Genomic DNA, 13,530 nt, shown 5'->3' with positions numbered 1-13,530 from the left:
AGGAACTGTGTCCAACCTGATTACCTTGTATCTACTCCAGCGCTTAGAACAGTACTTGGTACATGGTAAGTGCTTAACAAATGCCATAATTACTGTTATTATTATTGTTGTTACTGAATCTTGGGAAAGAGCACGGCTTTGGGAGTCAGAGGTCATGGGTTCTAATCCCGGCTCTGCCACTTGTCAGCTGTGTGACTTTGTGGGTAAGTCACTTAAATTCTCTGGCCTCAGTTCCCTCATCTGGAAAATGGGGATTAAGACTGTGAGCCCCATGTGGGACAACCTGATTACCTTGTATTCCCCCCAGCGCTTAGAACAGTGCTTGGCACATAGTAAGTGCTTAACAAATGCCATTATTATTATTATAAGTGGGAATTAGACACAGTCCTTTGGAGCCTCACAATCTAATAACCCTGAAGGCATGGATTACGTCTTTGGCTTCCTTTCTAATCAATCAATCGTATTTATTGAGCGCTTACTGTGTGCAGAGCTATGGATGCTCCTGTCATCATCATTATTATTATTTTGTTAAGCCCTTACTATTTGTCAAGCAGTGTCGTAAACCCTGGGATAGATGCAAGTTATTCAAGTCGGATGCAGTCCCTGGCCCCCACAGGGGCTCACAGTTTAAGTAGGAGGGAGAGTAGACTCTAAATCCACCAATTAACATTTGAGGAAATTGAGAACCAGGACAGTTAAGCAACTTGCCTGAGGTCACACAGCAGGCAGGTGGCAGAGCTGGAATTAGAACCCAGGACCTCAGACTGCTAGGCCTGGGCTCTTTCCACACCATGCTGCTCCACTTTCCAGTGGATAATAGTAATAAAAACAATGATGGTGTTTGTTAAACGCTTACTATGTATCGCAGCGTGGCTCAGTGGAAAGAGCCCGGGCTTTGGAGTCAGAGGCCATGGGTTCGAATCTGGTCTCCGCCACCTATCTGCCGTGTGACCTTGGGCAAGTCACTTCACTTCTCTGAGCCTCAGTTACCTCAGCTGGAAAATGGGGATTAAGCCTGTGAGCCCCATGTGGGACAACCTGATCACCTTGTATCCTCCCATTATTATGTGCTTTGCAAATAATAATAATAATAATGGCGTTTGTTAAGTGCCTACTATGTGCAAAGCACTGTTCTAAGCGCTGGGAGGATACAAGGTGATCAGGTTGTCATCATCATCATCAATCGTATTTATTGAGCGCTTACTGTGTGCAGAGCACTGTACTAAGCGCTTGGGAAGTACAAGTTGACAACATCTAGAGACAGTCCCTACCCAACAGTGGGCTCACAGTCTAAAAGGGGGAGACAGAGAATAAAACCAAACATACTAACAAAATAAAATAAATAGAATAGATATGTACAAGTACGGGGGGGGCTCACAATCTTAATCCCCATTTTACAGATGAGGTGACTAAGGCACAGAGAAGTGACGTGACTTGCCCAAAGTCACACAACCAATAAGTGGCGGAGTCGGGATTAGAACCCATGACCTCTGACTCCCAAGCCCGGGCTCCTTCCACTGAGCCACGCTGCTTCTCAGGGTATTACTAGACATGGCCCACGGTTCCTTCCATCGTGACTTGGAGACATGAGCGGTTGACGCTCTAGGAGCTAATGCCCGGTTTTTGCCTGGGGTTTTTAAGACTAAACTAGAAAAACATGGTGGCCTAGTGGAAAGAGCACGGACCGGTGAATCAGAGGACCTGAGTTCCAATCCTGGCTCTGCCACTTGTCTGCTTTGTGACCCCGGGGCAAGTCACATCACTTCTCAGTGACCTAGTTACCTTATCCATAAAGAGGGGTTCAGACTGGGAGCCCCACGTGGGACAGGGACTTTGTCTAACCAATCAATCAATCAATCAATCAATCGTATTTATTGAGCGCTTACCGTGTGCAGAGCACTGTACTAAGCGCTTGGGAAGTACAAGTTGGCAACATATAGAGACAGTCCCTACTCAGCGGTGGGCTCACAGTCTAAAAGGGGGAGACAGAGAACAAAACCAAACATACTAACAAAATAAAATAAATAGAATAGACATGTACAAGTAAAATAAATAGAGTAATAAATATGTACAAACATATATACATATATACAGGTGCTGTGGGGAAGGGAAGGAGGTAAGATGCGGGGGATGGAGAGGGGGACGAGGGGGAGAGGACTATCTTGTATCTACCCCAGTGCTTAGAGAGGTATCTGGCACATAGTAAGCGCTTAACAAATACCATTAACAACAAATACAATTAAAAAAAAAAATGAACTTAAAGCTGGTAACCTGAAGCCCAGATTAAACCCCAGCTGGACACAGAGCCTTATCCCAGGCACACTGGGAGGAGGAAGGAGGGAATAAGATCCCTAATTAAAGCCATAATGCTCTTCCCTTTTAGACTGTGAGCCCACTGTTGGGTAGGGACTGTCTCTATATGTTGCCAACTTGTACTTCCCAAGTGCTTAGTACAGTGCTGTGCACACAGTAAGCGCTCAATAAATACGATTGATTGATTGATTCACTTAATAAGTGCTCAAGAAATGCCATTGGTTGATAATGGAGTAACAACAGGTGGGATAAAGAGGACCGTTATTGTTCTGGTGATTTGCTCTTGTACCACTTCACTGGTGAAGAAAGGGTTCTGTGTTTTGAGAAGGTGAAATGACTTCTTAGGATAGTGGAAGGGGCCATTAAGGGGGAGAATCAATCAGCCGTCTGTCTGGAGCGCTTACTATGTGCAGAGCACTATACTAAGCACTTGGTAGAGTACCGTATGAAAGGATTGGTAGACATACTTGTACTTCCCAAGCACTTAGTACAGTGCTCTGCACACAGTAAGCACTCAATAAATATGATTGATGATGATGATGATGATAATCCCTGCCCACAACGAGCTTACAGAAAAACTTGAAATGGTAGGGAACTCTGTACAGTTGTGGCTGGTAGGGGCTAGGTTGCGGAGGATACTTCTGTAAACTGCAAGCTCCTTGTGGGCAGAAATCATATCTTCCTATCCTTTTGTATCATACTCTCTCAAGCACTGAGTACAGAGCCCTGCATACCCAGTAGTTGCTCAATAAATAAAAATAATCATGATAATGGTGTGTGCAGAGTGCTTATTATGTGCCAGGCACTGTACTAAGCACTGGGGTGGATGCAAGCAAATCAGGTTGGCTCCAACTTGTACTTCCCAAGCGCTTAGTACAGTGCTGTGCACACAGTAAGCACCCAATAAATACGATTGAATGAATGAATGAATACAGTCCCTGTCCCACATGGGGCTCAGTCTCAATCCTCATTTTACAGATGTGGAAACTGAGGCACAGAGAAGCGAAGTGACTTAGCCAAGGTCACACAGCAGACAAGTGGAGGAGCAGGGATTAGAACCCATGACCTTCTGACTCTCAGGCCTGTGCTCTATCCACTACGCCATGCCATTTCTCCACCAAGTGCTTAGTACACAGTAGCACACAGTAAGCGCTCAATAAATCCGATTGAATGAATTAAGGGGGTCGCCCCAGATCTATACATGATTTGTCAATAACGCTGTATTTTTTCCAGTTCAGGGAGGAATCAGGGACTCATGTTGATTTGGCCAAGGGGCCAAGTTGCCCAGCGCTCTGCTGGGGAGGATGAGACTTTGAGTAAATCAATCGATAGTATTTATTGAGCGCTTACTGTGTGCAGAGCACTGTACTAAGCGCTTAAGTGAAGATTGCCTGAAAGGGCAGGGCACCCAGCACCCCAAGTGAAAAACCTGGAAAGCGGTCTCTCTTTACTGTCTACTTGGCGACTTGTTTTGTTATCTGTCTCCCCCTTCTAGACCGTGTGCCCGTTGTTGGGTAGGGACCGGCTCCATCCGTTGCTGATTTGTACTTCCCAAGTGCTCAGTCCAGTGCTCTGCACACAGTAAGCGCTCAGTAAATACGATTGAATGAATGAAAATTTGGTGGAATGGAGGGTGTCCTTCAGACAGATGCCAGGCTAAAGGGAGGAGCCAGTCGCAGCACTGAGGTAGAGTCATTGTATTTGTATTTGTATTAGCCAAGGTCACACAGCAGACAAGTGGAGGAGCAGGGATTTATTTGTATACAAATAAAGTACAAATTTCACTTGTATTTATTGAGCCCTTACAGTGTGCAGAGCACTGTGCTAAGCACTTGAGAAGTACAATTCAGCAATCGAGACGATCCCTACCCACACCGGGCTTACAATCTCCAGCCTGGGATCAGGTCAGTGAGATCAGGTCCTGCCATTCCAAGAGCGATGTGGGAGGTTTCGTGGACCACGGGCCGTCCTAGTAAACTGGCACAGTTCTCACCCGAAGAGATGCTGTCGATCTTGTTGTGCAGACATTCCCACAAAGGAAATCTCCCGTCGGGTAGCGAAAGCATCGCCCGCCTGCTTGCATATTGCCCTCCTTGCCCCAACCAGAAACCTGGCAGGGCAGAGAAAGGGTGAATGATGCCATGCACACGGCTGGCACCAGAGTCAACCTCTCTGCTCAGGAAGGGTTAGGACCCAGTGGGAACGGTCCGTTATTCCCGACGAAAGACTCCACAGCAGGCCCTGAACCCGGATGGCGGAAATCCCAGATCGGCCCCACTTTTCTGGGGGTGCGCAGGAATCCTGATCGCAGGAGCATCTCATTGCCCCCTTTTCTGACAGTTGACTTGTATCTTGCTGCCGCAGCAGGCGTTGATTTAGGCAGTGGAGTGCCACAGATCACAAGGAGATCAGTCAATCAGTGCTGTTTTTTGAGCGCTTACTGTGTGCAGAGCACTGTACTAAGCACTTGGGAGAGTTCGTCTAACAGTTGGTAGATATGTTTCCTGCTCACAACAAGCTACGGGGTAGATGGAGTTGAGTTTCAAATATCTACGTTTTTGTGGATATGACCAAGGGAGCCTCATGTGAACCAGAGTTGGGTCAAATCTCGGTGAAGTAAAGATTTCTTCACTTTGGCGGTCACCATTTTAACGATAAAGTAGATGCTTATGCGGGACAGTGCTGCTGTTGCTGCCAGGGTCGATTTTATGGGGTCCTGGGTGTTGATTCTATATGGTCCCAGTGTTTTCTGTTTCCTTCTAATTATCTGATCCGTAAGCCTTTTGTGATTATTTTCGCCCCAACAAAGACCACTGGGAGAGTAGAGCAGAAACCTTTTTTTTGCCCAGAGGTCTTCAAGGCCTTGAAATCCCACTTTGCCTCCCTTCTGCAGGGAAAAATCAGCGGCCCACACCTCACAGCGCTTTTCACTTGAATGGAACAATGCGGGGGCGCCCGGCAATTGCCTTGTGACTTTTTAGTGGAAGTAACCTACTTGGTAAAGATTCAGTCGAATAGTGGCCCCTAATAAATGACTCTGAAATTTAAACTCTTCCTTTGAAGTCGTGTCTCCGTCAAATATTGCTTAGCACCAGTAGGCAGTCACTTGGCAGGGCATTGTAGAATATTGTGATGCAGAAGAGCTAACAATCTGCCTTCTTGTTCCCCCTACTCCAGGCTCTTGATCCAGGCTGGGTATGAATTGAACGTCCAAGATCATGACGGCTGGACTCCACTCCACGCTGCTGCCCACTGGGGGGTCAAAGAGGCCTGCTCCATCTTGGCCGAAGCACTTTGCGACATGGATATCAGGAATAAACTGGTGAGCCTTAAACTCCGTAGGCCGCAGGGGAGTAAGCTTTGACCTTTGAGGTTATTTTACCCAACGGATCCCCCTTGGTGTTAACAGGCAGCTTGGGGAAACTGGAACGATGCTGTATGATGTCTCCCCCTCTGAATGAAAAGAAAAATCATTCAAAATGTTCTTTTGTTTTTTGGGGTTTTTTTTTTAATGCTGTTTAAGTACATACTAAGTGCCAGGCGTTGTAGTAAGCACTGGGGTAGATATAAGCTATTCAGGTTGGACACAGTGCATGTCCCACGTCAGGCTCCCAGTTTGGATCCCCATTTGACAGATGTGGCCACCGAGGCCAACAGCAGTTAAGTGACTTCCCCAAGGTCACACAGCAGACAGTTGGAAGAGCGGAATTAGAACCCAGGTCTTCTGACTCCCAAACCCATGTTCTTTCCACTACGCCATGATGCTTCTAAAGTTGTGACTAGCATTAGAGTCAAACTGATTTCCAGTGTCTGCAGAGCGATTTTAAATAAAACATCATTTGCAAGTCTCTGTGTGTCTGCATCTCCAAGCCCGAAGGGAGTGTGTTGCTCAGGCCAAGCAGTTTCAAAACTCTTAGAAGAAAACAAATCCCCTTGGGTCTCATGGAAAACAGACATTCCACCTAACTTGGAGTTGCCTGAGATATCCCCTTCCCAGCCCAGCAGGAGCACTCCAGTTGACTGTAGCTTCCAGCTGTCTCCCACATTTGAATTTCAGAGAATTGGGAAGGAAAGTCACTTTCTATAAAGGGCTTTGGTCCTGGTCTCGTCCCCCTCCTGAGCTGTCAGAGCCTGAATTTGTTTTTAGGACTTGGTACAAAGTGGAGCCCTTTTTCTTTGCCCAGTGTCTCCTTCTAAGGAGAGTCATTTGGGATGACTTGCTCTCTCGAAAGGGGGAATTTTCTTCACAGTCAGGTCAGCGTGCACCTGTCTCCAGGAGCTTTTTATTTTCTAATGGGTGCGGTGCCTTTTCATTGCAACCACCAGGGCCAGACGCCGTTTGACATAGCCGATGAGGGAATTGTGGAGCACTTGGAGATGCTTCAGAAGAAGCAGAACATGGTGAGTGGCTGGTCAGTGCCTTTTAAGCCTTTCAGAATTGTTATACTCCGTTAAGAAGATCACAAACGTTCGCCCTCCTCCTGTTTCTTCAGCGAACCAAAATGGCCATGCCTGCATTCCTGAGGCAGTAATTGGTTTCCTTGGGAGCCATCAGACAGCCTGATAGAAAAAATAACTCCAAAATTCCTCTATTGACGCTCCCTCATTATGGCAAGATAGGCTGGAAACCTCTGACCATCTGGAGCTTTTTAAACGTACAAAAGTCCTTGAATTCTTGTCTTTGGACTGATAATCTCGATCAGTCAGTCTCCCCTGCACAAGAAATACCTCGGCAGAATCCACCCCCAAAGGACATTTAGGTTGAAAATACCTGTGATGAAAATCTCAGGCCGCTGTCTTTCTTGAAGATGAACATATTTTGTCTTATTTCCTCAAACCATTTGTTCATTCAGTCAGTCGTATTTATTGAGTGCTTACGGTGAGCAGAGCACTGTATTAAGCACTTGGGAGAGTACAGTACAATGAACAGACCCATTCCGTGCCCAAAATGAGCTTGTAGTCTAGAGGCATGGAGACAGGCATTTCTTCCTGTTCCAGAGAAAGTATGCTGAGTCCATTTCTGCCACTTTTCCATTAGCACCTGCTGAGACCTAGGAATATGACTGGAGTATCACTTTCCAGAGTTTTTAGGACAGTTAGAGGAGTGATGTCATGGAGAAGGAAAATGGAAGAAGCTCAGCAGGAATGAATGAAAGAATGAAAGGTTAGAGTCCTGCTGGGAAGAGACCGGTCTTGATCCTGGTGGCTGTTCTTGGGTTCCAAGAATTTCTGCATGCAGGTTTCTCTCTACATCTTTCTCTTACCCTGTCAAGAGAAGCAGCGAGGCCTAGTCTCTATATATTGCCCACTTGTACTTCCCAAGCGCTTAGTACAGTGCTCTGCACACAGTAAGCGTTCAATAAATACGATAGGGGAAAGAGCACAGGTCTGGGAATCAGAGGACCTGGGTTCCAATCGCAGCTATGATACCTGCCTGCTGTGTGACCGGCAAATCACTTCACTTCTCTGTGCCTCGGTTCCCTCATCTGCAGAATGGGGAGTCAATATCTGTTCTCCATTCCCCTTGGACTGTGAGCCCCATGTCGGGTAGGGATGGTGTCTGACATGGTTTTCTTGTATCTACTCCTGTGCTTAGTACAGTGTTTGGCACAAAGTAAGTGATTAACAAATAGCACTGTTATTGTTATTATTACATTATTGTTATTATCTAGTGTTAGAGAACATACCATGGGCTTCAAGGCACAGGGTAGGGAGTACATGCAGACTTCTTTTTAGCGATAACGGTCCAGTGATGTTTGTGTTGCAGTTTGCTCTGGGCGAAAGAACTACAAATGAAGCATTAAGTAAAACACAGCAAACTCCTTTTTTCTCCCTTAAGTGAGACTCTAAAGCTTCATTCCTTCATTCAGTCATTCAATTGTATTGAGCGCTTACTGGGTGCAGAGCACTGTACTAAGCGCTTGGGAAGTACAAGTGGTCATCTCATTGTTGCCAGAAAACATCAGCACTGTCCAAAAACAAACCAGGGCGTCAGTCTTACTAGAATTAGGCCTGTGTAGCTTTCAGAATCACGCTTGAGAGTCCAGAAATAGGCAGCCTGATGGTTTGGTAGGCTAAAATTAAACTTTCTGATTTCTGTACTGGTAGAGCGATGTTTGAAAGTGGTGTTCAGAATTCTTTGCAATATCGGCGATAGGGGCAAAAACTTCATGAGGAATGAGAGACAAGATGGCAAAGGAGAAAGCAGCCCCCGAGGCTGCAAACATTAAGCCTCATCATCATCATCAATTGTATTTATTGAGCGCTTACTATGTGCAGAGCACTGTACTAAGCACTTGGGAAGTACAAATTGGCAACATATAGAGACAGTCCCTACCCAACAGTGGGCTCACAGTCTAAAAGCACCGTCTGAAAGCATCCCAACGCAACAAGGGACCTCGTCCAGACAGTGTGGTCTGGACTGGATTGGCCTTTCTAGTCACCTGTGCACTCAGGGGTGAAGTTCACCATCGGTAGCGACTTCGGTGGACACGAAGGACAACGGCTACATGGGGCTGTTGGCTATGTCAGTGCCCTCTGATCTCTGGCTTTCCCCTAAGACCCAGATAGGAGTGACCCTCACTTTCGGATCCTCTCCTAGATAATGAATAAGCAGATATAGCTGTGGCTGGCTTTTCCAAACTGTAAATCTCCGTGGACTCAGAAGACGTTGTTTGGAACCTGTCTAAGCTTTCGTGAGAACGGTTGCCAGCCTCCCCAGGACCATTAGTGCGCAACTGCCAAGTCCCCAGCGCCTCTTCACCTCAGGGGGTTCAGCTCTTTGGAGAGGTCGGGTTGGAGAATTGATAGGAATTCTTTGGGGCTCATGCTTCTGGGCCTTTCTTTAAATCACTTAAGGCTCAGTCTCCAGTTCTCCTTGTTCCAACTCCCCTGAAAAGGAGAAAAATGCATCAAGGCTGGGGGGTTTTCCCCCGCCCCTTCCCCTAGCCTCCTTTTCCAAGCTTCCTCCTGATTAGCATGATTTCTGTTGGCCCTCACCTTGTCCTCTTGGTTGCGTTCCAGGGACTCGCAGTTGCTACCGGTGCCTCCTAATATGCATTGTCCCTCTCCCACAGCTGCGCAGCGAGAAGGAGACGAGGAACAAACTCATCGAGTCGGGCTTGAATGGCAAGTTGCAGAGCGGACTCTTTAAGAAGTAAGGCAACTGGGAGCGGGCCAGGGATTTGGGGGAACTTTTCGAGACTTGGACTACAAGTCTTGCATTCATGGCAGTACTCCCGTGTCTCCCTTCCCATGGGTGGCAGCTTGGAAAAGCCCTCGTTCAAGCGAGGCGAGTTAGCTGTGGCCTTCTCGGTGTAACGTCTGCGCCCCTAATCCCTTTCTGTCGTCTTCTTCTTTGTATTCATCCAGTCCTGCCGTGGCCTAAAAGAAATGAGGGAACTTTGGACTCTCTTTCTGTCAGTTTTCCTGGGATTTGGGGTTAATGGAAAATTCTGTGGGTGTTTGTAATACAGGTGGACGCCGGCAGATGGGTTAGGATTTGAGACCTAGTTGGAGAGGTCTCTAAGGGGCCTTTGGAAAGTGGGGGAGACTGAAATTTCTACCAGTAGTTGAAGTTTTCATGGGCTTGGAGGGCATTTGAGCCTGTTGGTACTGTGATCCCACCACTCGATCCCTTCATCAACCAGAGACGGTCCGTACCTCTCTTTCAGTTAGTAATTCGTATTTATTGAGTGCTTACTAGAGTACGGTATAATAGTAGACACATTCCCTGCCGACAACGAGCTTACAGTCTAGAGGGGGAGACAGACATTAATATAAATAAATGCCACAACTGCATCCACTGCCCCCGAGGGGAAGTGATCCCCAACCATCACTCAAAATAGAATTTAACTGAGGTTCCAGAAGGGATTCCTGGGGGAGCAAGAGATGAAATATACATGAGTGGCTGCCCAGGCATTCCAGCTGGAGAAGCAATTCTCTTGCTGAGAGGCCATAGTGCCGAATGCAAGTAAACGCCAGAAATAGCCTTCCTCGTTAGCTCTCTTCAGGTTCCTTTCTCTGTTGTAGCAAAGAGAAAATGCTGTATGAGGAAGAACCGCCCAAATCCCAGGAAGCAGAGGAAGAGAACAAGGAATCCAGCAGCTCCAGCTCTGACGAAGAGGAAGAAGGGGAGGATGAGGCTTCTGAGTCGGACACGGAAAAGGAGGCCGGTAATGCACGTTTTAACTTTTCCACGTGTCTACAGCTTCCACTGCAGGCGGAACCTAAGTGATGGTTGCACAGTGGTCATTCTAGAGTGAGAAGCGTATTTTTTGTGAGCAGAAACTTTGGGGCACATGACCAGTACTTTGGATTAATCAATCAATCAATGGTATTTATTGACCATTCACTGGGAGCAGAGCACTCTACTAAGCACTCAGGAAAGTACAGTACAACAGAGTTAGTAGATGTGTGATCTCTGCCCACAAGGAGCTCCCAGTCAAGTGGGAGAGAGACATTAAAATAAATCATGGATGTATAAATATATATTATATGTATATTTATAAAAACGTCCATGCTTTGAGATTTCACCTGAATCAGAATCTGGCCAGAAGAGAGCCTTGAGCCGATTGGCCCAGATCTTTAAAAAAAAGACATTAAAATGGTGTTCAGTGGTGTTACCGAGTTGGCAGTAGTTAAAAACTTGGTCATACAGCTCCGGGCTAGGTTTAAGTATATTTAGCCGTTCCTATGTGCTTGTATGATAAGGCGCACAAGGAATTTTTGTGTGACAGATTTGTCTGCTTTGACCCTGGCTCGGGGAAATGACATTGAGACCAAATTCCACAGGCTTAGCATTGCTGGGAGGCAAAGGAGAGGGGCCCTTAAAAAGGCATTTTGGTCAAGTCCTTTTTGTTTTCAGGGACTGTACCATTTGGATTTTAATTTCTGGTTAGTGAGGTCCTTGGGCTGACCCCTGAAATGCGCCTCACTTCTGAGGGGCTGTCAGTTTCAAACCAAAAAAAAAAAAACAAAAAACAAAACAAAACAAAATCCCCAACTGAAAAACTGCTAGAATAAGTGCAGAAAATGGGAAAATGGGTCCAACCTTTGACAAGATTGGGAGAACTGGAACAGCTGCACATCTGGCTCCTTTAGCTCTATCACAATTTCGTGAAAGACATTCGCTGGCCATATTTGTCGTGGAACAGAGAGGCTGGACCACCAGCATGGCTTAGTGGAAAGAGCACTGGCTTGGGAGTCGGAGGTCATGGGTTCTAATGCCGACTCCGCCTCTTGTCTGCTGTGTGACCTTGAGCAAGTCACTTAACTTCTCTGTGCTTCAGTTACCTCATGTGTAAAAGGGGATTAAGACTGTGAGCCCCACATGGGACAACCTGATGACCTTGCTTCTACCCTAGAGCATAGAACAGTGCTTGGCACATAGTAAGCGCCTAACAAATACCATCATTATTATACTCTGAAGCCGAGTCAGAGAAGCCAGGCAGGCAGGCGAGGCCAGGAAGATACCCAAACGGCTACTATCATCATCAATCGTATTTATTGAGCGCTTACTATGTGCAGAGCACTGTGGTTCTGTGGCTACTAGGTGGTGAGCTGAACTGGGGCCGCCCTTTCAGGCAGGATACACTGGATTGAGGTTTGAATGATATGGCTTTGGTGATACAATATTGACTGGCAGACCTCTTTTTTTGCAAAGGATCATTTGGTGCCCGGTTTTTCTTAGACGTTGAACGCAGACAGATTTAGATCCTGCAGATAGCTATTGAGGCTTCCATCCGATCATCAATCGTATTTATTGAGCGCTTACTGTGTGCAGAGCACTGTATTAAGCGCTAAGTCCAATGGGCGGGACTTTACATGGGTGCTGGATAGAGAGAGCCGATCAATCCATCAGTCATTCAGTGGTATTTATTGAACACTTACTATTTGAAGGGTGGCGTACTGAGCTCTTGGAAGAGTACAGTACAACAGAATTAGTGGAAATGTTCACTGCCCATAAAGAGCTTACAGCCTAGGGAAGCTTACAGTCCAGAAAGAACTGTCTACAAAAAACAGTCTGCAAAGAACTTAGAATGTTCAGCTTAAAAAACATAAAATAACTCTATATTCCTAAGCCCACCTGCCTGTTTGGCCATGAACGTCATTTCTAACCCTGAAGCAGATTCTATAGGAGAATTAATTTCCAGATGAAACATTCAGGCCAAAAGGAGAAAGAGAGCGAAGGGCATATGTAAAGCTTATAATGGAGACTGTTGTTTCGGCCTGAATTTTGCCAACCCTGGGGGACCCCCTAATGAAGATATTTTGGTCTGTGTATTGTCCGAGCTGATGCAGCTTCGCCGAGGGAGACACTGATACTCTCAGTTAGGGGAAAATGTAGTCCCTCTTCGCCTCAGTATCTCTGTGATTCATCAAGTGTCACCGCAGGAAGTTACAAAGCAGCATTTCTTTGGAGGAGCCAGTGGCCCCAGCTGGATTTATAGTGTGGGAGATGACCTTTCACTTGCCCTTCACTTGCCGGTCTTTTCCTTGTCAAGGCAGGTGCAGTTTACAGGGGGGCGAAAGGCGAAGCTTGTGACAATGGAAATGACCACAAAAAAATATTGAGTTTGCCGTTGTGGTGCTGATGTGCATGGAGCCATTCACACTCCCTGCCTCTGTCAGCTCGTGGGCAGGGAATTTATCTGTTTATTGGTATATTGTACTCTCCCAAGCACTTAGTACAGTGCTCTAAACACAGTAAGTGCTCAATAAATTCAGTTGACTGATTGAGTGACCCACCATTGCCCAGTGAGACTGGCATGGAGAGGGGGTGTAGTCTGTTCTCCTAGACCAGATTATCTCTAAGGCTTTATTACACTTATTCCCCTGTGCCCTCTCCCATTTGGTAAACTACCGTTGAATCTGACACTCAGTGGCCTAGTCATTCCCACTTTCTTGTGAAAATCAGGGGAATAGCCTAGCCAAAGTCTTGTTGCTCAGAGCTGAGTTTTGGATAAGGCACGGATTTGAAAGTTGGATAAATCAGGGGAAGAGCAAAAACAAATGAAAACAACAAAACAAGTAATTACATATGCCTTATTCAAAGCTTTAGAGACCAGAGACAGTAAAAGGAAAGAGTTTCAGAAGTGGCTCAGGGAAAAGTTATTCCAGGTGGTGTCCTTCTAGACTGTGAGCCCACTGGTCCTGGGGAGGCTGGCAACCTTTCTCATGAAAGCTTAGACAGGTTCCAAACAACGTCAGCGCTCA

At 46.4% G+C, this 13,530-nt stretch overlaps 1 protein-coding gene across 8 annotated transcripts in view; it reads left to right on the top strand.

Moving 5' to 3' along the window:
• PPP1R12B (protein phosphatase 1 regulatory subunit 12B) overlaps positions 1-13,530 on the top strand; it is a 282,648-nt gene that overhangs the window by 98,097 nt on the left and 171,021 nt on the right. For all 8 annotated transcript variants that reach the window (XM_038748884.1, XM_038748882.1, XM_038748883.1 and 5 more), the window contains exons 5-8: positions 5,491-5,635; positions 6,640-6,714; positions 9,390-9,469; positions 10,345-10,487. In XM_038748884.1, coding sequence (XP_038604812.1) covers positions 5,491-5,635; positions 6,640-6,714; positions 9,390-9,469; positions 10,345-10,487 — 443 coding nt within the window. The remainder of the gene's footprint in view (positions 1-5,490; positions 5,636-6,639; positions 6,715-9,389; positions 9,470-10,344; positions 10,488-13,530) is intronic.

The sequence above is a fragment of the Tachyglossus aculeatus genome, chromosome 7 (genome assembly GCF_015852505.1).
Source record: "Tachyglossus aculeatus isolate mTacAcu1 chromosome 7, mTacAcu1.pri, whole genome shotgun sequence".
Classification (NCBI taxonomy): domain Eukaryota; kingdom Metazoa; phylum Chordata; class Mammalia; order Monotremata; family Tachyglossidae; genus Tachyglossus; species Tachyglossus aculeatus.
This window is presented reverse-complemented; position numbering and strand designations above follow the sequence as displayed.